The sequence below is a fragment of the Haliotis rubra genome, unplaced genomic scaffold (genome assembly GCF_003918875.1).
Source record: "Haliotis rubra isolate DU_JTF1 unplaced genomic scaffold, ASM391887v1 Scf333, whole genome shotgun sequence".
Classification (NCBI taxonomy): domain Eukaryota; kingdom Metazoa; phylum Mollusca; class Gastropoda; order Lepetellida; family Haliotidae; genus Haliotis; species Haliotis rubra.
The window spans coordinates 883,043-910,305 of record NW_025767006.1 but is presented as its reverse complement, the minus strand read 5'-3'; the positions used below and the strand labels follow the sequence as shown (position 1 = coordinate 910,305).

General features: G+C 39.8%; 2 protein-coding genes across 2 annotated transcripts; both read left to right on the top strand.

Moving 5' to 3' along the window:
- Window positions 1-64: 64 nt before the first annotated feature.
- Window positions 65-4,225, top strand: LOC124284312. Its single transcript, XM_046720396.1, has 4 exons — window positions 65-160; window positions 1,370-1,529; window positions 2,960-3,066; window positions 4,109-4,225. Exons 1-4 carry the CDS (start codon window positions 111-113, stop codon window positions 4,113-4,115), a joined length of 324 nt encoding a protein of 107 aa, XP_046576352.1. The 5' UTR covers window positions 65-110; the 3' UTR covers window positions 4,116-4,225.
- Window positions 4,226-18,839: 14,614 nt separating this feature from the next.
- On the top strand, window positions 18,840-26,437 carry LOC124284311 (FGFR1 oncogene partner 2 homolog). The gene is made up of 4 exons (XM_046720395.1): window positions 18,840-18,895; window positions 20,499-20,634; window positions 21,087-21,338; window positions 22,491-26,437. Exons 2-4 carry the CDS (start codon window positions 20,500-20,502, stop codon window positions 22,719-22,721), a joined length of 618 nt encoding a protein of 205 aa, XP_046576351.1. The 5' UTR covers window positions 18,840-18,895; window position 20,499; the 3' UTR covers window positions 22,722-26,437.
- Window positions 26,438-27,263: the final 826 nt, after the last annotated feature.

Here is a 27,263-nt window from a genome sequence, read left to right as displayed (position 1 = left end):
AACTTCAGAACATGCTGTATCTACCAGACACCGTCATGGTCAGCCGCGTCCGTTGATGTACTAGGGCGAATACTTCGGACTTCAGGATCATCCAGAGACTATTTCTACCGATGCCAGTCCTTGGATGTGTCAGTTCCACTCTGCTTGCTGTTTGTGTAAGGTAAGGAGACAACACTACACAAAATCCCTTATTTTCCCGTTTGAACAGTCAGTGGTATGTCCAGATGTAAATTTTGTATTTGTTTGTTGTCTACTCAGCACTATTCCAGCTATATTCCAGTCTGTGAATAAGCAGGACTAGACTAGACAATCCAGTCTTTGAGATCAAGAGTACCAATGTAAGCTAGTTGGTTACGATAAGACCCATGAAGGTCCGGGTTAGAATTGGTCTTCAGCAACCCATGCTTGTCGTATGAAGCGATTAACGGGATCGGGTGGTTAGGTGATTTGGTTAACGCATGTTCTCGTATCCAAGTTTCCTAAATCAATGCTCATGCTGTTGATCACTAGCTTGTCTGGCCCAGTTCGATTATTTACAGACCGCTGCCATACAGCTGGAATATTGCTGAGCGCGGCATAAAACAACATAAAAACGTTACGATGACATGCATTAACCAGTCAGCGAGCTTGACCACCCGACCCCGTTAGTTGCCTACCACGACAAGCATGGTTTGTCAGGAAACATGTTACCTTAGTTTATATCCTTTCAAGGAAGCATGATGTGTAGCTATATACAGGACTGAGCTTCGGAATGAGTGAGTGAGTTTAGTTTTACGCCGCTTTTAGCAAAACTCCAGCAATATCACTGGACACCAGAAATGGGCTTCATACATGGTGCCCATGTGGGGAATCGAACCCGGGTCATCGGTGTGACGAGTGAACGCTTTAACCACTAGGCTACACCACAGTCCCCATGAGCGCCTGTCTAAATTTACCATTTACTCGACAATGTCAACCGAAAAGTCGAATGTCGAACGCTGTGTACCTGAGGCGGATCTGGGTTAAAATGGGGACACCAAGTGTCCCATTTGGTGTAAATGTCCCATATATTTATGTCGTGTTTAAATGAGTGAACATTGTTTTACAATGGGACATCAGAAATGTCCATTTGATGTTTACCTCGGCATTATTCACCCTTTATAACGACATGCACATAACTGAATCTGTGCAAAGGAAATGATTGGTTCGTGTTAGTCATGTGACTTACTTATTTCTTCATATTGTAATCTTTATTCAGTTGGAGGAAATAAGGAATATGTCTCTATGTAATGTCCCCACACAGTTAGGATACGATGGCATCCAGCCGCTTCCCGAGCCTTATCGAATCCGATACGTGATTACTAAAGTTAACCGTAATATTCTGTTGTAGAATAGACGATACCGAAGTAACCATGAACACCACAGGTCTGTTTCTCTGCATCCTGCTCCTCCTCCCAGCATGCTTTGCGGACACCGATGTGGAGAGTGACCTCTCTGAAAAAATGGCAGAGAAATTGGATGAAGTCGCCAGCCTAAATGCCGCTGATGTCGTAAGAAACTTAAACCTATTTCATCACAATCACCAAGCCAATTAAAAAATTAATTTGTATTACAATCTTTGGTATTTGACTAAACCGAGGGGCTAAAGAAAGTATACATCTATAAAGAAACAGAAAGGTACTTGGTACCTGGATCAAAGTTATATTTTGGAAATGAACTTTGCAGTATTTGGGTAACAGTTTTCAGCTCACTAACGCTTGATAACATCAACACGTGGATCCAATCTAAACTGACGTTCAAAAGAAAGTACACACCTGATGCTTTAGTAAAATGTTTTCCTAAAAACAGCGTAATATTTAGAAACGTGTTTTGATTGCGACTCACAAGTCACAAACATTGTGTACGTGTTGCAATAACATCACAGATATCGTACCCAATTGGAACATTGCTAGCAAAATATTTACGTTTTTAATAGTCTCAAAACACCAGGTGTGTACTTTCTTTTGTACATCAGTATAGTTTTTAAACGTATGCGTATTTTTTCTTTTTCCTTAACTGATAAACAAAATAGTGTCTGTATAACAAATGCATGATTACTAAAAGAATCACTGACTCACCTAGAGACCGGGGCCCACTTGTTTGAGGCGTCTCGATTACCTGTGCAAAGTTGCGTATCTTGGGCAAGGCAGAATCCTATGATCGTAGGTCCGACACCCAGTTCGCGCAAGTTTTGTTTTAAGGTTTGGTAGCAAACTAGCCGTTTTCGTGGATTTTACCCAAATTATCAACGTCTGGGACCTGCATCACTTCGGGCTTTCTTCCCGCAGCACACTTACACGACGTAATAGAACTGGGAAACTGTTTACAGATGCCTTTAAAATACACCATTTGTGTACTCAGATAGTTGGACGCAAACTCAAACTCAAAAATTATGGACCTAAGTGATGGGTCAGTGCCGTCAATTACGCCGCACTCAGCAATATTTCAGCTATATGGCGGCGGTTTTGAAATAATAAAATCTGGACCAGGCAATCCAGTGATCAACATCATGAGCATCCATCTACACAATTGGGATACGATGTGTCAACCAAGTCAGCGAGTCTGACCACCCGTTCCCGTTACGACAAGCATGGGTAATGAAGATCATTTCTAAACCGGATCTTCACGGGTTCCGTCAATTAATTACTGTGTCACAATATATACTATTAGTGAAAAGAGTTTAAGAATTTTCACTAGGTGTCAGCTTAATGTAGATGAAAGCCACAAAAAGTAGACAAATGTTGGGGTCTCTGTACTTTAGTAATCGGCTTATAGACCGTGTAATAACCATTATCGTGACAGATACGGGATTCGAACCCAACATCAGAGAGTCTTAAGAGTATGTTAAATGGTCACCACAGATGATGATTTCCTCTATAAAACTGGACCTAAGTGCAAGGGGCAGTGTAAGTCAAACACATTGTACCTTTACTTTTTCCAGATACAAGATATCCGGGAACAGTTGGGTTATTCCGGATCCGGATCTGGATCTGGATCTGGATCTGACGACACATTTATGGATGGGGTCTATGATGATGATGACACTATGTAAGTATCGCCTTTTGCTGCGTGTTACACCAATGAATCGCCACAATTCACTCACTGAGTTACGTCCCTTAGCCACATCAGGATCAGATAATCTTTTATCCGAATTTCGGTTTGCCCAAAATTTACTGCATTGTGGCCTGTATTTCGCCAGAAAATGAAACTGTAGCCTGTTATGGAATGTGTCTCAGATATCATCTCTGCCATTATTAGAACACGCCGGGTTAACCTGAAATAACTTTCAAAACCATGATGACAAAACCTGCAGTCAGTATTGATCTGGGCTCACATGCACCATGAAATCTCAGCGCTGCTCGGAATCAGTTCGTCGTAGGGTACCCGTGAAGATCCGTGTTAGAACTGGTCTTCAGCAAACCATGCTTGTCGTAAGAGGCGACTAACGGGATCGGGCGACTTGGTTGATCCATGTTATCGTATCCCAATTGCGTAGATCGATGCTTATGCTGGTGATCACTAGATTGTCTCGTCCAGACTCGATTATTTACAGGCCGCTGCCATATAGCTGGAATATTGCTGAGTGCAGCGTAAAACTACAAACCAACCAATCATCGTAGGTTATCAGTATTATAACTGCGGCATGGCATCATCGTAAGCCACAGTAAGCCACACACTACCGCCGTGGGGGCGGTAGGGTTGCCTAGTGGTTAAAGTGTTGGCTCGTCACGCCGAAGACCCGGGTTCGAATCCCCACATGGGTACAATATGTGAAGCCCATTTCTGGTGTCCCCCGCCGTGATTTTGCTGGAATATTGCTAAAAGCGGCGTAAAACCTAACTCAGTCAGTCAGTCAGACTGCTGTGTAAGTTGAAAGATTTTTAAAGCGACTAGGGTTAGCCCAATGGTTAAAGCGTTTGCTCTTCATACCGAAAGCCCGGGTTTGATTACCCAAATGGGAATAATATGTGAAGCCCATTTCTGGTGTCCATTGTCGAGACATATTGGATTAACGGCGTAAAACAGGACTCACTCAAACGCGTATTGTGCACACTGCCTGATCTAATGTCTGTTTGTGGGTTTATTTCAGGATGTAGGACTTGGAGCAGTCTTCTAAATCCGAGTGAGGCACTCCAGACAGAACTAATGTCGTCATACAGCACATGTATTTTGTTTAAAATATTTGTGAATAAACCTGCTTATAAGATTAACATTGTTCAAGTTACTTCTTTCATATAAACATCGATACTCGTGCTGTTGATCACTGGATTGTCTGGTCCAGACCGCAGCCATACCGCTCACGTTTTTATTACTTTCTTTATTAGAACCAGGCGAGCAGACGATAACTACGCCACCATTTTGAAAAAGCAGGCAAGAGCTTCGAACTGTGGCAAGTCCAGTAATTTGCTTAATGGAGAATACGAGAATATTGCAATAAATGACTGGGTGAAAGACAAAGTCATCAGAAACATGGACCCCAATTTTTAATGCAAAAGTAATTTGATTTATATTTTAATCTCTTAACCAGTTTTTGTTATCTCAGCTTCGGCCATTGTGTATATTCCGCTGGCTACCACGTGACCTTTCACTCGTGACGTCATATATGACTGAAGTCCGCCATATTGCTTTTCACTCTCAGGGACAAGAAAGTTTGAAGAAACAATACATCTCAATTGATGTTATCATATGTTGGTGATAGTACACAACCAAATGAACTTTACTGACGCATAGTCAGCTCTCAGAATAGTGCTGCGTGTGTGTTTTTTGCCAAATATATTGTTAAAAAAGCAAACAAAAATAATAGCATAATCTTGGACAGAATTTCTTTGAACCTTTAAACACCTGTGGGCACACATTTACATATCATGCATGATATGCGCCATCAGTGTTCCAAATTCATTTCATGGAACTAATTTGCAATAAAATATAATTTCCCATTCTAAGATTATTTTTGCAAACTGTTGCAAGAATGTGTCACAGTATATTATCATTTGCCCCGCAGATATTTTAAAAGGAGATTTTCAAAAGGAGAGTCACACTTCAACTCTTTTCTTTCACTTTAAACTACTGTTAATCTCTTAAAGGTTCGAAACAGACAGATTAACATAACAATTTATAAATAAAACACATAGTTTGACATTTATTTCGATTTATTTGTTTTACGGATTCAGAATGTTTGAATTTGGTCCATCGTCATTCCAATTGACAGGCACAATCCAATCATTAAACGTTATTATTCAAAGGGAAATGTTTTTTGTATGTACACAATCTGAATTTCATAGATAGTGTGGTCACAATAAGTTTGATAAAACATATCAATATATAATTAACGCAGGCGTAACTGTTGACGTGAAAACAGTTGGTCCAGAAAGTACAAACAATTACATGAACAGGAATGACAAGTTGCTTGAAAACGATGTAAGTATCTATACCGAAACATCGCTATTGTACAATAAAGAAGATGATCAGCCATAAAGACTTGTCATTCCTATTGCTCGCAACTTCTAGAATGCCTCTCAAACAGTTCAATTACACGAACTATGAACAGGAGAGCTAGTCAGAGAGTTACAAATATCAGGGTTAACTGACAGCAGATAAACTGTTGCAAACATTAAATTAAGGCTAACTGGTAAAAGATGAACTATTCAGATAGTTAAAACAATAAGTTAACTATGAATAGATAAACGGTTTAGATAGTAACATATATTGCAGTTACCTGACAAAAGATCAACTAGTCAGACAGTTACAGAGATTAGGGTTTTCTTTTTAACCGGAATCCCACGAGTCAAAGAAAAATGGTAAGAGTGAGTTGTACATTTTGTCTTTAATTACAATTAATATATCCAAGGACGGTTTAGCGACAAGAGCTCGGTTATTTGTTGAAAGTAGTGTACAGGACCTACTGGGCGGACAAATGTGATTATGAGCAAAGCTAATTGAGAATCCATGATGTAGGTGTCTTCCCCTTACACATTTGACCAGTAGAGTATTTGCAGCTACTCGGACTATTCAAATAACTCAGCGTATAGGAATAAACAGACCTGATTTGGCGATGAAATCCCTAATTAAATGTTGATAACAACTATCGGTGGCATCAGGTGTTCGCCAGAAACCAGGTAAGCACGTCCAACCCTAACAGCGGCACCTGTCATTCCCCACACCTGCATATAATCACTGCTTGACAAATAAGAACGGATTACCTGTCCATTGCAGAATACTCTGAAAACATTTGGCCAGGCGATGAAAGCTACTGTTTGTAGCAATAATGTAAAACGAATCCATCATTAATGTAAAGTGTTATGTCACGGATCACATGAGCGTTAAACCTCGCTGCCAATAAAACCCCAGCAATATATACACATGAAGCAAAGGTTCATCTCTTCTTACTATACATTTCTTTATAAAACAACCATATCTGCCAATGGTGTATTGTATCAATTCGTTAACAATTCGCGTTGCATTCGTTTACAGGGTACACCCATATTGAAACACAGCAACTGAAATTGTAATTTCATTCTCTAATTTGTAACTGACATTTAGACAACAGACGCATTCTCCGATTTCAGTGTGTAGCTGCATTACTGCAGCAGATTGAACTGCAGTTAATGGAATCTCAAACCGAACACCCAGCGTTCATAGAGCAACATGGTCGTATCAGTTGTATGCCATGGAGGTCATGCCAGCATGGTGTTTTACCTGAGCAGGTGTGATTACTAAATGTCATGTCATGTCATGGCCTCAGCAATGTTCCAGCTATTTGACGGCGGTGTATAAATAAGTCTGGGTTGGACAATTCAGTTATTTGGATGAGCTAAAGATATGGGGCGGAATCGCCATGACTCCCACAACTCTACTTGATTCTTGTTTAACGCCGCACTCAGCAATATTCCAGCAATAAATTCCAGTCTGTAAATAATCGAGTGGACCACACAATCCAGTGACTGACAACATGAGAAGCGGTCCATATGACATACGATGACATACGATGACATACTTCAACGAACTCTTCTTGCTTGACCATCAGAACAATTAAGTCACCTCACATACACGTATGCAGTTAGGGTTATATACTTTTCAGCTGCTTTTAGCAGTACTAGGGCAGTATGACTCGAATCAGTCAAGTCATCAGTCAGACCACACGACCAGTTAAGTCGCATCTTACAAACAGTAACCATTTATATCCCGTAATCCCTAAGGTCTGACACATGGTTAAAGGTCGCATCACCATTATCCAGTCTTATCGTAAATCACGCTGTCTTTATCTAGCTTCCTTATCTTATTCTGGTAGGTTTCTTTGGCGGAGCATGAAAGTAGTTTAATGGCTCTCCATGCCATTCTCGTTGCCTCAGGTTTCCTTTGCTTGTTTGTTTGTTTGTTTGTTAACGGTGCCGTATGCTTTATGCCCAATGCAAACACGTGGTAAAAAGAACAGTAACTCTCTTGGAGAGTGGATGGGTGTTGTTATAAACAACGATGTATTCTCTTTTTGCCTACACTTTCATTGGCTATAAGCGGATAAACTGGGAGATGGCAAAATACCCCAAAAGTACACAGATTTTGTAACTTATGTGATTCACATTTGACTGGAGAGGAGTTTCACTATTTGTTTAAATGTAATTATTTTGCAGACATACGTAAATCGTTGTTCAAGAACCTTATAGTTCCTGGCCAAATTTGTCAAAGTTCCGTCAACCTTTTTTCAAGTAAAATATCTACCCTTAAAAATGTATCCAAGTTCATTAATATTGTTTGTAAACACTTTAATTGATGTATCATTTAGTCATCTTGTTGTACATTTTGTATGTACTCCTTTGTTATACTCATGTACCACTGATGGTGGAATATTTTGAGTAATAGAATAAACGTGTGAGGATGATTAAGATTAACAGTTGCAAAATTATAGTCTGTTCCAGTAAGTGGAGTTCACTCAAGTTAACTCACTGACCACACTGAACACAGTTCATATAGATTAGTGAACTCAGTCATTAAAAGTTTAGAGTGAAATCAAGAAGAAACCGAACTGTCTAGTGGAGTTGCTGTAAGAAAGGTTGTGTATTTGTTTATGTTACATGCAATATTTTTCAAATGATTCATATTCGTGCATTTATTATATTTCCAGGTGCTATATGCAACAAATGGAAAGTAATAAACTTAACCATTTCTCGTTATTTGCTGGCATACATTCATTTCGAATATAGACCATAGCTTTAATCACCATTGTTATAAGGATTAGTACGGTCCACTGATTTTCATCCCTAAACATTACCTGCAGGCAAAAAGAGAACACCCCTAAACAACATATTCACCATGTGTGTGTATACCATTAGTGTGTTGATTCAAACACGAAACGACGTGTCATTCTATTTTAATTTGCCCTTAAAATGTTATGTGCGTTATGGCATGATTATGAAACAGTCAGATACGGTTGTGTCGAACTGACGGGTGACTCGAAGTAAACGCTTGCCCCTACGTATTCTTTCTTCGTTCATTTTCATTAGTTTTTGGTTGAGTCGACTTCGGATAACTCGAAGTATTTACGTAGGTCCCCATCGACTGCGACACATAAGGGTTTGACTGTATCCTTATCAAAAGTTGAAAAGTATATATACGATCATCTTTAGCAATCAAGGGGCTGTGTGCAGTTACGGAGTTTGTATAAGGATATTAATATCTCTGTGTCCTTGTTAGTACACGATTACAAAAATCAATTGAAGTCACAGACGTACCGTCAACAACAATGGCCCCCGTGGCGCCGATGATGGTGAATAGACGTAATTATCATCACTCACACAAGGAGATGACTGTGTTTTCTCTTTCTAGATGCAATTTTGGGTTTACTTTACAAACTTATGAATGTGAAGTCCCTAAAATTATACAACCAAGAAATATTTTTTAAATGTTTTTAATTACATGAGTTAATGATCTTGGCAGCATTTACAGCGTTAATAGTTCAAAACACTGTGTTAGATCAAACATTTAAGTTTGTTTATTTGACTATTTTGAACATGTAGAAATGTAACATACGTTACAGACATTTAAAAAATAGTCACACGTGTTCTTTTTTCCATTTTAAGACCTTTGACGCTGTTCTGGGTTTTACCCGAGGCAAGACAGCGTGCCCCACTTTCAAGCTGAGAATGGATCATGTGTAATGTGAGTCCTGTACGATGTACATCAGTACCACTTTAAGAATACAATAAACTATGATTATAACGAACACGGATATAACGAGCTGACGGATATAACTAACTATTTTTTCCCTGCCTGTATAGTTTATTCAAAATGCTTTTGACGAACTACGGTTATTACGAACTGAAATTCGTTGTCCGTAAAAGCGTAAAAGGTATTTGTTTAAACATTTACTTTGGCTTATTTGACTGTTTTGAACATGTCGAAATGTTACAGACATTAAAAGCTGCCACATTTAGAAAGATGTCAAATGTAACACATGTTATATTTGGGATTACACTTTCTCAATAAAGTACAGATTCTAGTACTTTAGTTGGGTTGAGTCCAATCCGGGATTCGAACCCACACGCTCAGAGAACAAAAGTACTAGAATGAGTGAGTGAGTTTAGTTTTACGCCGCACTCAGCAATATTACAGCTATATGGCGGCGGTCTGTAATAATAGAGTCAGGACCAGATGATCCAGTGATAAACATAATGAGCATCGATCTACGCAATTGGGGGATACAATGACATGTGCCAACCAAGTCAGCGAGCCAGACCATCTGCTCCGGTTAGTCGAATTTTACGAGAAGCACGTGTTAATGAATATCAATTCTAAACCAGATTTTCCGTTCAATCCCAAATATAACATGTGTTACAGTACAAGACCTACTGATGAGTTATGGGACGGTGGGTTAGCCTAGTGGTTAAAGCGTTTGCTCGTCACGCCGAAGACCCGGGTTCCATTCCCCAACTGGGTAAATTGTGTGAAGCCATTTCTGGTGTTCCCCGCCGTGATATTGCTGGAATATTGCTAAAAGCGGCGTAAAGCTATACTCACTCACTTGACCTACTTGTGAGTTGTGGAGCAGTGATAGAGGTAGAATGACACACGCTGTGATTATTGGCTTTGGCAGAAATGGTAAATGTCAGAGGTGCCTCCCTCCTCATAACGTAAACAACAAAAAGGCATCATTTCGTATGACCTCGATGCAGAGCAGTGTCACCTTGACTTTGACCGTGACCTACTAATGACGTGTGTAGCAGTGATAGAGGCAGAGTGGCAGCACTTGTGATTATGGGATATTCTAGATTCATGTACAACAGAAGTGACAGAATTGGCAGATGTTTCTCTCCTCAGTGTCTAACACTGGGGCTTTGTGTCTGGTCTCTCTGTTCCCAGTGTGTTCCATTTTCGACTTGACTACAGTGGCGTGTTTGGGAATGGGGGCTTCCGCCGAATGCAAGAATTTCCCAAACCTTCCAGTCGAACAATTTCGACATTTGGTACTTTCTTAGTACGCCTTTGGTCCATGACTGGATTGAGACATACTGATCAAAAGAGCATCTTTAGTCGTAGTTTCTATTGTTGTCTTGTTAGATTCAGCTGAAGTGGTTTATTATGTTATTCCCAATTAACGCATGATACGTCCATGTGTTAACGCTGCCCGTGGATTAGAAGATTTCACAGGTAACAAAATAAGGGATTATAGGGGATTATCCCACCCCAGTGATTTCTTCTTCTAAAACAATAGGAGATGGGTAAGTGGGAAGACCCCGATTAGAAATGCTACACTCTCTTCCAGTGGTAATATGACATCGATGACAGCCTGTTAAATTCTCCTCGGCAGTTTACGCTCTCCCATTAAGTCAACGGATTACGTGATACAGAGCTGTTTGAATCTGTTTTTCAAAACTTGGCTTAGGGGGGCAGTTGCACTTCGACGAAATATATGTACAGACCTGTTGGACTGACTGACTGAGTTTGGTTTTACGCCGCTTTTAGCAATATTCCAGCAATATCACGGAGGGGACACCAGAAATGGGCTTCACACATTGTACCCATGTGGGGATTCGAACCCGCGTGACGAGCCAACGCTTTAACCATTAGGCTACCCCACCGCCCTACATACCTGTTGGAATTAAAATATACCTGTTCCACTTTTCTAAAATAATGCTAATGTTAAAGGGTAAAAAAATAAATCATAATTAAGTGCACTCGTCATATCTCTTAATCTTGTGTGCAAACCTTTTAAATTCTTCATTCCATATGAATAATATCTAGGTGCACATTTTTCTTTCTAGGGTAATATCATTCCACATTTTAAGTGCTGATGTAATAATAGATGATGTTGAGTACCTCAGTCTTGTACATGGTTGACTAAAATTATTGGAGTTTCTTAACTCATAACTTGTCCTGTTGCCTTCTACAGGTGGGAGTAAATCCTGAAGAAAAACTCGCCCAATACCTTTTTGAATTTTATTATATAATGTTAATTTGCATCTTCTCCTTCTCTCAGAAAGTAAATGACATACTGTTTCACAATACAACGAACTTGAATATGCATGTCTTGGAAGACCAGTAACTATGCGAGCGTTAACCTCCCAAAACCCCTACAGCCCATAACCCTACAGCTTATAACAACAAAGTTCGTGGTCCAGTGCACTGCTAATCTCCTGCCTGTTACCTATTTCATACAATGGACCAGTCCAAACACTTAGAACTTAAGAGAATGATTTTAATGAGCAATAACCAAACAAAGACTTTGAGATAATGGTTTTAATGGATGATTATCAACCTCAAGCAAATTGGTTTTGCTATGTTCCAGCCTCACGACCCCTACTTTGTTTCACTTGTTATCTTGGTCGCCCGAAAAGCTGCTTCAAGCTGGAGTTTTTCTAATCTACTGGCTTGTTCAATCATCCATCCCATACTTCACACTCGTACACAAAATGTGGCCTTATAAATACAGTATATATTTCTTCTAATGTTGTTCTATTTAGTAGGATCTTGAATTTCCGAAATGCTCCAATCATTTTAGATATTATGATGTCAACTTCAACATTCAGAACTGTCCAGCTTGAAACGATAGACAAATAATAAAATTGTTATTGTTATGACATATCAGTGTTATATATGTCATCGTTCACAGAACATTATTCGAAATTCATCAACCGGGAATTCATTATGACTTCGTATATAGACTTTAAAATCTGATCTTACACACCCAAAATAAAGGTTTATCAAACGAAATCATTTGCAAACTCGATACATATAAGACATCTACAAGCAATTCTAGCAGTTTGATATAACACAACGATTGTCACAGTTTCTCCCACGAACATACACGTTCATTTGTATGTTACCTTGCCGTTGCCATGACTACTTCATACAATCGAAGATGTAACGATTCAAATTGTTTTTGTTAATATTTAATGAATACGTAAGTTTAGAAATTAAGAAACGTGAGGGTTTTCTTTTCTTCAGTGAACAAAAATGTGATCAAATGACAACAATGATTAGTTTATAACAAAGGCTGTCCTCCACTGTGCTGCAAATCAACAATGAGTGAGTGAGTGAGTTTAGTTTTACGCCGCACTCAGCAGTATTACAGCTATATGGCGGCGGTCTGTAAATAATCGTGTCTGGACCAGACAATTCAGTGATCAGCTGCATGAGCATCGATCTACGCAGTTGGGAACCGATGGCATGTGTCAACCAACTCAGCGAGCCTGACCACCCGATCCCGTTACTCGCCTCTACAAGCATTGGCTGATGAAGATAATTTCTAACCCGGATCTTCACGGGTCAAATCACCAATGGGTGTTACTGGTGGTTGTGTGCCGGGACATATGACCGGTACATATTCAACACACGTGTGTGTACCATATATAACCTAATGATAAGTAGATACGTAAATAATTAAAACTATTCTCCTTCGCATGTGTGTGCGTGTGTGCGTGTGCGTGTGCGTGTGCGCGCGCGCGCGCGCGTGTGTGTGTGTGTGTGTGTGATGGGGTAGCCTTGTGGTTAAAGCGTTCGATCGTCCCACCGAACACCCGGGTTTTATTTCCCACATGGGTACAATATATGAAGCCAATTTCTGGGTTCGACACTAGCGTTACGGATAGTGACACACTCTGTCGAACGAGTCGACGGCAGCATTGAGATTTTCGAGAAGTCTCTCAACATTAACAGACGCCAATGTGTTGGCCTTGACAAAAATATGCCTCTGATATCTCTGAGAGTAGCAAAATGACTATCCAAATCAGAAGACTGGTTCGTGTAAAATTATATACATTGGTGTGAACATGAACAGATTGATAGGTTTAATATCTGAAAAAGTGTACACACATCATGCCAGATGAATCAATCGTCTAGAAAATGCTCACCTATTCGATCTTGTAGTCATTGAGTGAGTGAATGAGTGTGATTTGACGCCGCTTTCAGCAATATTCCAGCAACATCGCGGCGAGGGACACCAGAAATGGTCTTCACACATTGTGCCCATGTGGGGAATCGAACCCAGGTCTTCAATGTGACGAGCGGACGCTTTAACCATTAGGCTACCCCACCACTATCGTTCTTGTAGACTACCTTATATGTATTGATCCATACTATAACAACTGTGTCAAGTCACTTGTTTGTCTTCCCAGAATGGACCCGTGAAGATCCGGGGTAGAATAGGTCTTCAGCAACCCATGCTTGCCATAAAAGGCGACTTTGCTTGTCGTAAGAGGCGACTAACGGGATCGGGTGGTCAGGCTCGCTGACTTGGTTGACACATGTCATCGGTTCCCAATTGCGCAGATCCATGCTCATGCTGTTGATCGTTGGATTGTCTGGTCCAGACTCGATTATTTACAGACCGCCGCCATATAGCTGTAATATTGCTGAGTGCGCCGTAAAACTAAACTCACTCACTCTTCCCAGAATGATGCTGTAACTAAAGCTGTTGTTTCTTCAAAACTTCCATGTAGGCCCATCATTGCTACTTCTACAAAGCTGCCTGAATCTTAGAATACAATCAAGTTACGTACAAAAAACATTAATCCAGACCATGATGATGATCAACGAGTTATTAAAATAGACACTAACCAAGTATGAGGATTGTGCAAGTAAGCGGCCGTATATGCCAAGGTGATTGTGCAGTTTGGCTTTGTGTAGAGCATGTTAAACTATCATAAATCTTTTCTGTACCATGGAAAAATATGTCATGGATTGAAACCCACGCCACAAGCTCACTTCGGTGATGTCAATTAAATAGATACGTGTCGTTCACAAGATGTTCTTATGCAACGTTCTTGATGCAGTGAAACGTCATAAATGACACATCAAAACTCTTCAGGCTGAGCGAGAAGAGAAGAGAAAACCCCATTTAACACATTATTACATCCATTTACAAAAGTACCGGCAGTGAAAAGTCACAAATGACACATCAAATCTCTCTTCAGACTGAGCCAGAAGAGAAAAAACCCTTTAACACATAACATCAATTTACAAAAGAATCGGCGGTAGCGTTGTCTATTCGGTCAGGTTAAAGAGAGTGATTGGGTTGGCTTCCATAATTATTCGTTTGTACTTAAATTAAGATGATTTTATTTTACTGAAAATCCTTATTCACATTAATTGCTCACACTTTCTTTTCATACGAACTGACAGCCACGCTGTTACGTCTGTTGCGCATAAAAAGGCAGAAATATCGCCTGCCAAGTGGTGTTTAGGTGACTATCCATTCATGATAGGATTAACCGAAATTCTTACTGCGTTTTCACACATAGTACCATATGGAGAATTTAAATCATGTTTTTGGTGTCATGAGCAAATCGTTTCATCTGCTAGACTATTCCTCGGGATGTTGTCACGATTAACATGATTACTTTTACCATTTGTGTTTGCAGTGAGTGAGAATTATACACATAGAACAAAGTAACGCAACACTCCATATCTGTCATAGTATCGATATCTTACCATTACCTTGGCAACGGATATTATCCAAACATCATGTCAACTTACTATCTGGAGAAGCTGACCCTCAAGTAATAATTAAATGGCAAATAATCTTAACGCAAAAAGAACGAAAAACCAAGTCAAAACATTGATTACACAACAGTATCGTTTCCCGTTGACTGGGTTCCGTCCTATTGCGCAACTTAGTACAATAACCCGTCCAGAATTTTGAGACCAATTCATTTAACTGGATACAGAAATATTAATCAGTATTATTTGATACATCTAAGCACCTGTATATTGCAACACTACGCTCCTTCTAATCCTTGCAAACACGTCGTGCAGCGTGCTCTGTCGTACAGCGAGCTCCGACAAACGGAAACATGGAACTCGTGGAAATCTCAAAACGAGGCTCTGCAGCTAGAAATGTTTGGCGGTCTGGTACGGAATTGATATTATATCAATCACATTGTGTCTTACAGAACTATTCTGAATAAGCAAAAAACACATAACAGGTGTAACCAGTGAGTCAGATACATTGTGAATCATTTTACGACCTCATCAAACAGGGTCAGTCTGTGGCATCTTAGTTAAGGTCATGCTGCCCACACCTCGCCATAAAATATCAAAATACGATGTTATTAAAGTTTAAAATTAAACTTCATTTGTAAATACCATTTTCTTATGAAACAGGGAATTGGAATTCAGTGTAAACATAGTTGTTTGTGATGTCTAATTTCTCTTTCACACGAGAAAATTCGGATCGGCTGAAAAGTAGGTCATTGTCTGAATAGGTTAATGAGACTCATGTTTCGGTTTGGTAGTTTATTTCGAGAATCAAACATGGCAACAAATGTATTCATTCAGTAGTGAGTAAGTTTGTGAGTTTAGTTTTTAGCAATATTTCCGCAATATCATGGCGGGGGACACCAGAAATGGGCTTCACACATTGTACCCATGTTGGGAATCGAACCCGGGCCTTCGGCTACCACTAGGCTACCACATTGCCCACATTTACTTGTGATGATAGCTGTGGTCATGTGACGTTAACAAGTGCGCCATTTCAAGATTCTGGCATACAGTCTTCAAACAAATCATGAAAATACCAATAACCGAGGACAATGTCAGAATCTGATGTATCCCCCGACAACTGCAATAGCGTCCCTGACCCTCCTCCTCCTCCTCCTAGACGCTTTATGTGACTTTGGGGTATTGCTGGAAGCCTCCCCTGACGTGTTTTCGACCTATAATGCCCAAACATGTGGGTTTGAGAACTGAACCCTGGCGGGCCAAAGTATTAAGAGTTGCTACCGCCTGTTGGCGAAAGAAATCACCAACAGCACGGGCACGATGTGACCTAGCAATGTCGTCCATGAAGACTGGCCTTGTGTTCAGAGGATGTTACTATATGTGGCACAGGAACCCTGTCTAGGATGTCAGTGATGTACCGTTGTCCATTCAGAATTTGTCTGAATGATCACATTTACAGTCATGTGAGAGGCACCCCTACACCGTCAATGAACCCCTGCCAAACGGTACTTGCTCTAGATACTCCGTTGTGCATCGACTATCGACTGACCAGTGGCCCGTTCCCAATGACCTCGAATTCCAGTGACGTCGAGCTTCACATCAAACTAGCCGTGGTCCTTTGTGCTCGGATACCAACGGACGTTTGATAGGTCGGTTTCAGGTGATTTCGGGCCGCTCTGTTAAGCAAACGGCTACGTGGACCCCACTTGACAAGAACGGGCGACTGTGTTTCTGAGAGAGTCGGTTAGATGGCTGGCTTTGTGTGCTGGCGATTGGGTGCATGACTCGGAGAGTGTGGGTTCGAATCCCAGATGGGACTCATCCCAACGAAAGTACTCGAATCAGTACTTTACTGAGAAAGTGTAATCCAAAATATAACATGTATTACATTTGACCACAATGGCATTGTGTATTCATGGCCATATAGCTGGAATATTGCAGAGTGAGGCGATCAACAACCAAACATCATAAATGGTATGAAGAAGTATACACCTTTTACTGCGTACATTGCTGCAGCTTGGGTCAGGACTCGTCTTTTCTTTTTCTGCGAGTTCTTAATTTGCTGAAGAAACAAATTCACTGTTGAAGAAGATGGACTCCGCCGTTGCAGTGAACAGCATGACGCAGATTTCTACAGGTTACACATAAGATATGAAAACATACATGTAGGAGTTAGATTATTTAAAAATGTTTTGTGTCTGATCATGCCTCCAGAAGCTTAATTTACAAATAATCATGTCACCGGGTTTTTGCTTTTTGAGAATTTACACTTTAAAAAACATGGTTTTAGGATTTGACAGGAAAACAAGATATTCATAAAACTGATACATAAAAAAGCACATAATAACGACGGTGTAAAAAGAAAATCAAATATACTTTCATCTACGTAGATATTTACCTAAATATTATAATCTACTTAGGAGAATGTATTATCTGCTATCGAATTGTAATTTTGGTAACCATAATTGTTCAATTATTTTTGGGTCTGTTTTATGTAAGCTGTGGTTTAATTAATAATGACTGTTTTGTTTTCGTTTCAACATTAATACGTCTTTATTGAGGTACTATCAGTACATGCAACAAATTAACTCTTCTTCATTTAGATGTGTTGAAATTTTGGTAAATGGATTTATTTTAAGATTGCGTAAATTCGGAAAAGACTAAACGAAAATAAACGACATGCCACCAAACATATATCCAACTAGGATTGCAACTTCACAAGAGTGAATGAGCGAGTTTAGTTAAAAATACGCCGCACTCAGCAATATTCTAGCTTTATGGTGGCGGTCTGTAAATAATCAAATCTGGACAAGACAATCCATTGATCAACAGCATGAGCATCGATCTACACAAATGGGATACGATGACATGTGTCAACCAAGTCAGTGAGCCTGACCACCCGATCCCGTTAGTCGCCTCTTACAAGCATGGGTTTCCAAAGACCAATTCTAACCCGGATCTTCATGTGGTTCAACTTCACAAGACAATACCACGGTCTGAGTAAAGATTATAGCCTATATATAGTTATATGTATGATCTACGTAGGTGAATTTTTAACTAATGGACACAAAATAATGTCTTGCTTTTAATTCTCCATGCTGACATTTAGCCATTTGTTGTACATGTACTTGATGATAACAGGACCAGTGCCTTGAGAAACTCGTACACGAATGTTGGATAACCTGTATCAAGCAAAACCTAATCACATGTATTGCTTGTTTACACAAAATTCGTATTCTTACACAATGACAATTTATATATACTGATAACATTACTCGCTTCTATTGCTGTGTAAGTAATGACACTGAAATTTGTAGATGCGGCGCTCTTGTGGATTGAGATGTTATGATGAAACAATCCTAAAATTCCGGAATATTTGAAAGTATTGCTTTCTCAAAAGCATAATCTTTTGTGTGAGACGCTGAATGTGTTAACTGATGCTTTCTCTCAGGGATAATCGCCTATTATCCGAATCATGATAGGCTAGTGCTCTTGAAGTTTTATTGAATGTTCTTGAGGTCTGACTTTTTTTAAATCTAAAACGAATGAATGATTGTAATGGGTTTAATTATTTTAGTGCTCAGAATGTTTGAATGCATGTGTAAAAGTGTCTGCCGTGAAGATATGTCTGTGAAATGATTAATGGCTGCTTAGAAATTGTCATAAATAAAAGGTATTAATATGCATGCTAGTTTACATATTGTGTGAAAGGTCTAATGTTTTTCTTCTTTCAATTTAAGTCGCAAATTGATCGCACAATATTAGGTGTCTGTATTATTATGTTATGAGAACTGGATTAAATTATGCTTTCGGCATCTCAGGAACCTGTAACTCGTTCGCTGACATTCGCGGCGACAAAGAGTTACTTCCCTTGTGGAACTCTTTGCGATGGAAAGTAGTTTTCATTAACTTCCGACTATATCGAGACTGTCAAATTTTTCAACAGGTTTGTTGTTTGTCAGGTGTTGCACGGGCTTTACATAGTCGCGATAATAATTAGGTTGCTTAGTTTCACAAGAAATAGCGACAATAGTATTTGGGCCAAGTCTATTAACTTTCAAGAGTGTATGATTGCGCAATATCTTCTGAAAATGCCTTTGATTTAGCGATGTTACTGTGTCAACATGACCATGATTACAATTTACATTGTGCTTTCAGTATATTACAGTCAAACTTTTCTGTTCATTATGATGTCATTTGGTTAAAGTCACGCCAATGAAGTTAACAATAGGATCGGAATTTACAAGTTAAATTAATAACAATTCTGGATTTAATTTGCCATTTGTAAAATTACCTCTAGTATTAATAGAGAGAGGCTCATAAAGATGCAAATGCTGTGTTTATTCTGTGAACTAATTAAGATGTTTCAATGAACTCATTAGAATTCAGGACATAATTAGCCCCTAGTAACCTTTCATACCTAAATGGTGTTGTTAGAATAGAATAATATGGATTGGTTTGTTGAATAAATTAGTGACTAAAGTGAATATCTTCATGCAATGACAGTTCAAGATATCAAATATATTTTAACAGGTTTCATTTTGATCAGTGGATTATTACAGGCATCCATGACAGAACTGTAATAGAGAGTGATGTGTTAACAATTTCAATACCAGAAGAGAGACACTAACATTTTTTAACCGATTCAAGTATAACAATATTAACATCACCAATTCATAGGTCATAGGTAGTACTACTAGTGGACAACTGCCTTTCTGACAAATATGTGGTTACATGACAGGAGTGCTATTATTGCACTACAGACATCATAGGATGTTGAAAGTGTTTTTAAGGAATGTTTGGCCACAAAAAATAACCTGTTTTAGATTTTCATCTGAGTCTGACTCAGTACCACACATGCCATTTCAATTGTTGTCCCCAAGTAACTACAGAGTCAGAGCTAAGAAAACTGGCTAAGTGTGTTCTCATCTCATTGTATGTGATTAAATTATATATAGAGTCCGACCAAAACACAATGCTTCAAGTGAATCACTCCTGTTGACAGTTAATGAACACATGTGTCTTGATTCTTGAACATGTCATGCAGTTCTTTAAAAACAACAACCAAGTATAACGTCTCTTGGGTGTATGGCCATGCTCTTAGTCTATTCTGAAGGATCACTCCTTTGAGGTGAGGTGAAATTGGGTTTAACGTCGTGCTTGAGAATATTTCGCTCATATGACGACGTGCTTGCGTGTGTATGTGTATGTGCAGCTGCTTGTACTAGCCCAGACTGAAGCTGGTTTTATAGTGCTAGCCCACTGAGATACCATGCCGCATTGAAGCATGAATACCCCACTCAGACACATTATGCTGACTCCGAGCCGGCCAGTCCTTGTTGTACCCATTAATGCCGAGCGCCAGGCAGGGACCAACAAGTACCATATTGTAATGTCTTTTGGTATGACGCAAGACTCAAACCCGCGACCTTCCGCTCTCCGGGCGGACGCTCTAACCACTACACCACGGAGGCAGTCGATCATTCCATTGATGTACAGAAGTGTTATCCTTTGACTCTGAATTTCTGGATTATGTGTTATCATTTCAGGATGGCCTTGACAGTAGAGAAACTCTTGAGTGATGCCAGTTACCTCATCAGTCGCCTCAAGGAACACGACTCATCAGCTGATCTCCTCATTGCCAATGCCCAGGCATTGAATAAACGAGTAGATGCCATGAAACAGGTTAGCTCTGAAATGGTTGAATATTCCATCTAGGATGTTCATTTGCTTACAAAACTGACTGATACAAGCAGATGAAAAAACAGAAATTTGAAGTATGTTGGAACTTCCTTTGCCTAATGAGTTTGAAGCGACACTGATTAACAATTTCAGGGTGTAGTCCTAGGAGGGATTAACTCGTTAATTTACTGCAGCTAGTTGGGCTAAACTTTATTATTGGTGGTTTGAGAACAGTGCAAAACTAAATTCATTTGTTATGGAAAATATGTGTTATGTTCCCCAAACTGTATTATGAACTGCTGAAGATAACTCCAGAATGTTAATTGAAGGATCGATGATGATGATGATTTGGAAATTTAACAACCGTCTTTTTTTTAGGGATCTTTCCTTCCCTTTACTACATGTCTTTGATCATGCTGATGTAGCAATTCATATCTCTTCTCAACATTCTCCAGTACCAAGATGACATAACAGAGCTGAATGAGATCGCCAAACACCGGCCTCGCTCAGCCTTGGTGCTGGGCATTGCACAGGAGAACCGGCAGATTCGGGAGCTGCAGCAGGAGAACAGGGAGCTGCAGATGTCCCTGGAGGAGCACCAGTCAGCTCTTGAGCTGATCATGCAGAAATACAGGGAGCAGATCATGCAGCTCATCCAGAGCAACAGGGTCGAGAAGCTCATTTCGCAGAAAGGAGACAACTCAAAAGTAAGAAATGTGTTCATACTCTCGTTATCTAACCTTACATGTGAATGTCAGATTCTGATTGGCAGAGACCTTTTCTGTTATGTTCAATATGGTTTTAAGGTACATTTCAATTGATTCCCTCTCAAATTGATGAACTGTTCTCATTGGATTACAACATACCAGCAAAATATTGTATCTTAAATAAATTATGTAAGATTCCATTCTCCAGATATTTCCCTTGTTTTCTGAACAATTTCATGAAATACTTTGAGATAGTGGAAAAAATGGGTAGACAATTAGCATGCATGCTCTGACTACTGTAGGGGCGGTGGGGTAGCCTAAAGGTTAAAGCGTTGGCTCGTCACGCTGAAGACCTGGGTTCAAATCCCCACATGGGTACAATGAGTGAAGCCCATTTCTGGTGTCCCCGCCATGAGGTTGCTGGAATATTGCTAAAAGCGGCGCGTAAAACCAAACTCAGTCAGTCAGTCTGACTACTGTAAGACAATGAATTTCATGTCTGCCACCACCCTGCAATATCCAAGGTGATATATTTCCATGCTGTTATAAATGCCCTGGACCAAATCATTACCTTGAATGTAATCTTGTTGGCTTATCAGAAACTTCAAACACACAAGTATGCTCTGATTGAACTGCCGTTTTCAACATCATGTCTTTCAAATGAGACCTAATATGAAGCTCTGGGAGCAAATGGATCTTGGATTTGTGATATGAGAATTGAGACAGATATCATTCAGTTGATAAGTGAGGGTGGTATGCAATGAATTCCAAGCCAATTTTTGCTCCTCCTGACCTGTGAACCTGATTGGTTGTACATAGTGATGACCCAAAGTGTAAATATTAAAGTGAGTGAATGAGTGAGTATGGCTTAACGCCACTTTTACTAGTTTTAGCAATATTCCAGCAATATCACGGTGGGGACACCAGAAATGGGCTTCACACATTGTACGCATGTGGGGACTCGAACCCGGGTCTTCGGCGTGATGAGCCAACGCTTTAACCACTAGGCTACCCCACCGCCCCGTAAATATTAAAGAAATATTTCAGGCTTTCATTGCCCTGCACGCTGTGAGGTCTGCCATAATGTTTATAATTCTATGCAAATGTTGTGTTAGATACGTTTAACATGGATGCATGTTTTTCTTCGGCCAGGAGGAAGTTGTGCAGCTGCTGGACAAAATTGATGAAATGGCTGCTGTGATGCACAAGGCTGTAAAGATCGATGATGATTCTGTGAGCAAAGAACAAGAGCAGGTGAAACAACTACAGACAGAGAACAAAGCCCTCCGTGAGATCCTTGAGGTCTGCACAACTTCGGGAGATCGTATTCTTAAAGAAAGGGTAACTGAAGATTCAGCTTGTCAGACTGCAACTGAATCCTGATCAGTTGTCTCCCCTTGAATATTCTACAGACAAATATGGCATAATAGGTGATAGAATAATTGTGCCAAACCAAACTGAGTCTGAGAAAGTGTATTTATTTCCTAACATTGCATGCAAAGTCTGCTATTTATGCGATCAATATGTATCACCATGCCAACAATTGCAAGATTGGAAATAATGTGTGGGATGGGATAGGTGTGTATCTGTTGCTATGGCAGCCAGTCGAGAAGGGTGGGATCGATAGTGATGCAAGTATATCCCTGTGATCAGTGAGAGATAGTGCCTGCTGAAGTTGTGACGGTACAGGATCTGCTGATCACAGCATGTTTGCTTGTGTTCAGTATCAATGTTCAGATATAAAGCTGCAATTTCTTCAGCATCAAAAACTTAGCTGTCAAAATTAGTAGAACCCCTCCGTCACTGCTGAATACAGTGAATGCGTTTTCTCACTTTGTGGAAGTCCTGAATCCCTTTGTGGGGTGACAATTAGGCTGCCTGGGGTTGGGTTAGCAGAACATGGAGGTGGGGTCCCTAGTGAGAAGGGGATTATTGGATGGGGGTGCTGAGAAGGTGGGGTGGGGTAGTGATAGGGTGATTTAGGAGAGGGGATGACTATGGAACTGAGATTCCTGGAGAAGGCAATGGGGTAGAGGTGGTGAGGGTTTATTTGTGGGTGTGTGTGTGTGTGTGTATATTTGATGGGGAGGTGAGGTGACTATGGAGCTGATTTCCGTGACAAGTGGGGTTGCATGGGATGGTTACGACTATAGAGATATTTCCATGAGGGCCAGGGTAGGGGGAATGAAGATTCAGTTGCCTGAGGGGTGAGGTTGATCATGATACAGCTGACAACAGAACTAGTTACCTGTGGGAGCTGTGTTTGCTACAGAGCTGGTCAACCGAGGGCTAGTGCAACACAATAATTATACATATGTCTGTTTACATGACGGGATGGGTTGACCATGATATATCTGGTTGAAAGAGTTGGTTTAACCAGGGCTGGGATGGGGGAAGGGTTGGATTAAACAGGTCATTTACCCGAGGGATAGAGTAACCCAGGTATTACTGTGTTATGGTGGGATTTGAACATTTGCAAATAGCAGGCAGTGGATGGGTAAAAGAATTTATCAGTCATGTTGCAATTATGTTTGAATTGTCATCCTGATGAAGTCATCATTACCTGCGTTCTAAGGAATCAGTAATTACAGCTTGTCACTGTTAATTTGCTTCTCAATGAAAATACAAGTTAAGAAAAAAGCTGATCATTTTTGAAATATTTGTCCATGTTTTTGTCCACCTCAGACTGAATTTGACTGTATTGAAATATAAACCTGAAAAGTATGAATGTCTTTTTAAATCTTATGAAAATAATAAAAATAATGCACTTGAGTGAATTCATCATGCAAATGTTTGTTCACATTACACGTATCACTAACCACTGATGTTTCAAACCGCCCACTTCGATGTTGTGAATTTTCTTTAATGTCAAACACCGCCACCATATAGCTGGAATATTGCTGAGTGCGGTGTAAACCTAAACTCACTCACTCACTAATGTCAAACATACATGCATATTGGTATTTCTAATCTGTACACAACCACAATTATGATGAAATTTCATTTCAATAATTTTAAAGAATATCATCCAGTAATTTTTCAGTTTCCATGGTTACTTTGATCATTCCAGCATTGTGTCTTTTAAACCAGGAATTGTGTGTTAATCACATTCATTCAATGTGTCGACAAAGTGGTTCTTTGTTTCCATTCATATTTCCATATAGTCGCTGTGAAGTTACAACACTTTATCTCACGCCTTTTTTTCCAAATTACTGTCAGAAAGTGACACTGAATGTAAATTCTGTATTTTCAAAACTTACATGGAATGCACAAAACTATTAAAGGAAGTTTGCAGTTTCTTTATCAAAGAAGTTTATTGTGCTTGTTTCTCTCTTAAAGTGAAAGCATGTTCCTATGAGTTGGGTGGGGTGTTGTTTTTCATTTTTATTCTATAAGCCACTGCATGTTACACCTGTGCACCTATGACTGGATAAGCTACAGATTTGTACAACATATTTTGGTCACCACTTTTGGGCTTCCAGCATGACGCTTGCTTTTGTGCACCAACAATGGAACCAATTTATGATAACTGAAATTGAATCAGCCATTGTCTGAACATGAACAAACAAGATTGCTGATTCAGCATTAAACATGTCAGTCAATAATCACTCACTCTCTCATGAGTGTGTCTATGTTGTGTTGCATTTGAATGGCCTGTTGGTAAGCATTATGTAAGGCTGAGGAGTTGATGTTTGCATGATATATTTTCAAGAATGACTGCAAGACACACTTAGATGTTGTTAGATGATAGTGTATCAGAGGGGTTTTCTGTGATAATCATGAACGGAATAATGATGTTTTATGTTGGAGCTTTTTGCTTGAAATTTGTCTTGAAAGCTTGTTTTGAAATGTTTAAAGACTCTTTTCTTTTTTTGTGATGACAAAAAGAAGAAAACTAAAATGGAACTTCATGATTTTACTTCTGATGGTTAAGTGTTACATGCACCTTATTATCACACTGTGAAGTGAACATATTTATCTCCCTTTATGTACCAGGATCAACTGATGTCTGGTTTGAACTCCAAATTCTCCATAAATAAGATCTCTAATTCTACTATGAAGGTGGACATTACTTGATCCTCATTGGTCCAACAATAGCATCAAATAACAATAAACTCAAAAATTTTAATAACAGACATCTGCATCATTGTGGAAGATAATATTTCCTGGAAAGACGTTTCTGCTGTTCCATTTTAATATTTTTATGATGGCGGTGGGGTAGCCTAATGGTTAAAGCGTCCACTCCTCACACTGAAGACACGGGTTCGATTCCCTACATAGGTACAATATGTGAAGCCCATTTCTGATGTCCCCGCCGTGATATTGCTGGAATATTGCTAAAACTAGTAAAAGCGGCTAATATTTTTATGTACAATTGTAGGTTACCAGATTCAGAGTATTACAGAATGTAAATTGTGTGGCAATACATTTTGGGTGGAGGACACAATAATCAACTATATTATACAACTTGTTAGGCTCACACGTTCAAGATTTTTCAGGGGCGGTGGGGTAGCCTAGTGGTTAAAGTGTTGGCTCGTCAAGCCGAGGACCCGGGTTCGAATCCCCACATGGGTACATTGTGTGAAGCCCATTTCTGGTGTCCCCCGCCGTGATGTTGCTGGAATATTGCTAAAAGCGGCATAAAACCAAACTCACTCACTCAAGATTTTTCAACTTATCTCAAATGGAGAAGGTGGGAAGTGCAGAGATATAGTATAGACTTGTAAAACAATGTAAGGATAAACATTTGTCACTTATATCATAGCCATGTCGATATTCGATGCCATTGTTCGCAAAAGGACAGAGACATGTTATAACTAGATCCCCTTCAATGGGTTGTCTTCCAGTAGTTTCATTGTTGAATGCTGTCAACAGACAGGACTTAATATTTCCCTATTCAGTTTATAAACAGGTCTGTATCGAGGTCTGAATGTGTTGAATGGAGGCCATGTTTTGCTGTCTTGTTTTGACTTGTATATACATGTATTTACTCTGTATCTACATGAATCTCAGCATTGGTTGCTTACTATTAGTGTCGTTTAACATGTAAATAACAAGTGTATGCTTCAGTGTCAAATCAAATAAACTAACAAACATTGCGTGTTTGGTTGTTTATTTCTTCTAAATGTTACCAATTTCATAGGGATGAATCATGTTGGAAACAGGACTGACAATGTGTCATAGCTCATTTGTCTGTTTGCCAAATCTTATAGAGATATTAAAATATGAGAATGATTTGGCAAGTGCTTCAGCTCCAGGCCTGAAATTAGGCATTGTACTGGGCTGAATTTGAATTTCATTTTCACTTTGTAGATATGTAAATAGATGGGGTTTTTTAAACCGGATACCTTTCTATGGGTGAAATGTCTGAATGTCTGAATCCACACAGACTTTATCCAGTATTCCTTGGGGTAGTGGGAGGGAGCCAGAGAGGGCCTCAATGGTGCAAACCCACCTCTTTTTCTATGGCCACATCTTTACATTGTTACATCCCCTGCCACCCGTGAAGGTCCGGGTTAGACTATTGTTCTTCAGTAACGCATGTTTGTTCTAAGAGGCGACTAACGGGATTGGGTGGTCAGGCTCGCTGACTTGGTTGACACATGTCATCGGTTCCCAATTGCACAGATCGATGCTCATGCTGTTGAACACTGGATTGTCTGGTCCAGACTCGATTATTTACAGACCGCCGCCATATAGCTGGACTATTGCTGAGTGCGCCGTAAAATTAAACTCACTCACTCACTACATCCCCTGCCAGTGCACTTTGTGAGTATAATAATACTCAAGTTACAAACAGTAGTATAGTGAATGGTGGTACGGTGACGGTTATAGGTACCTGTCACCGTGCCACCATTCACTATACTACTCAAACACTAACACATCCTTCCAAAAACATTGGGGATGGTGGGGTAGCCTAGTGGT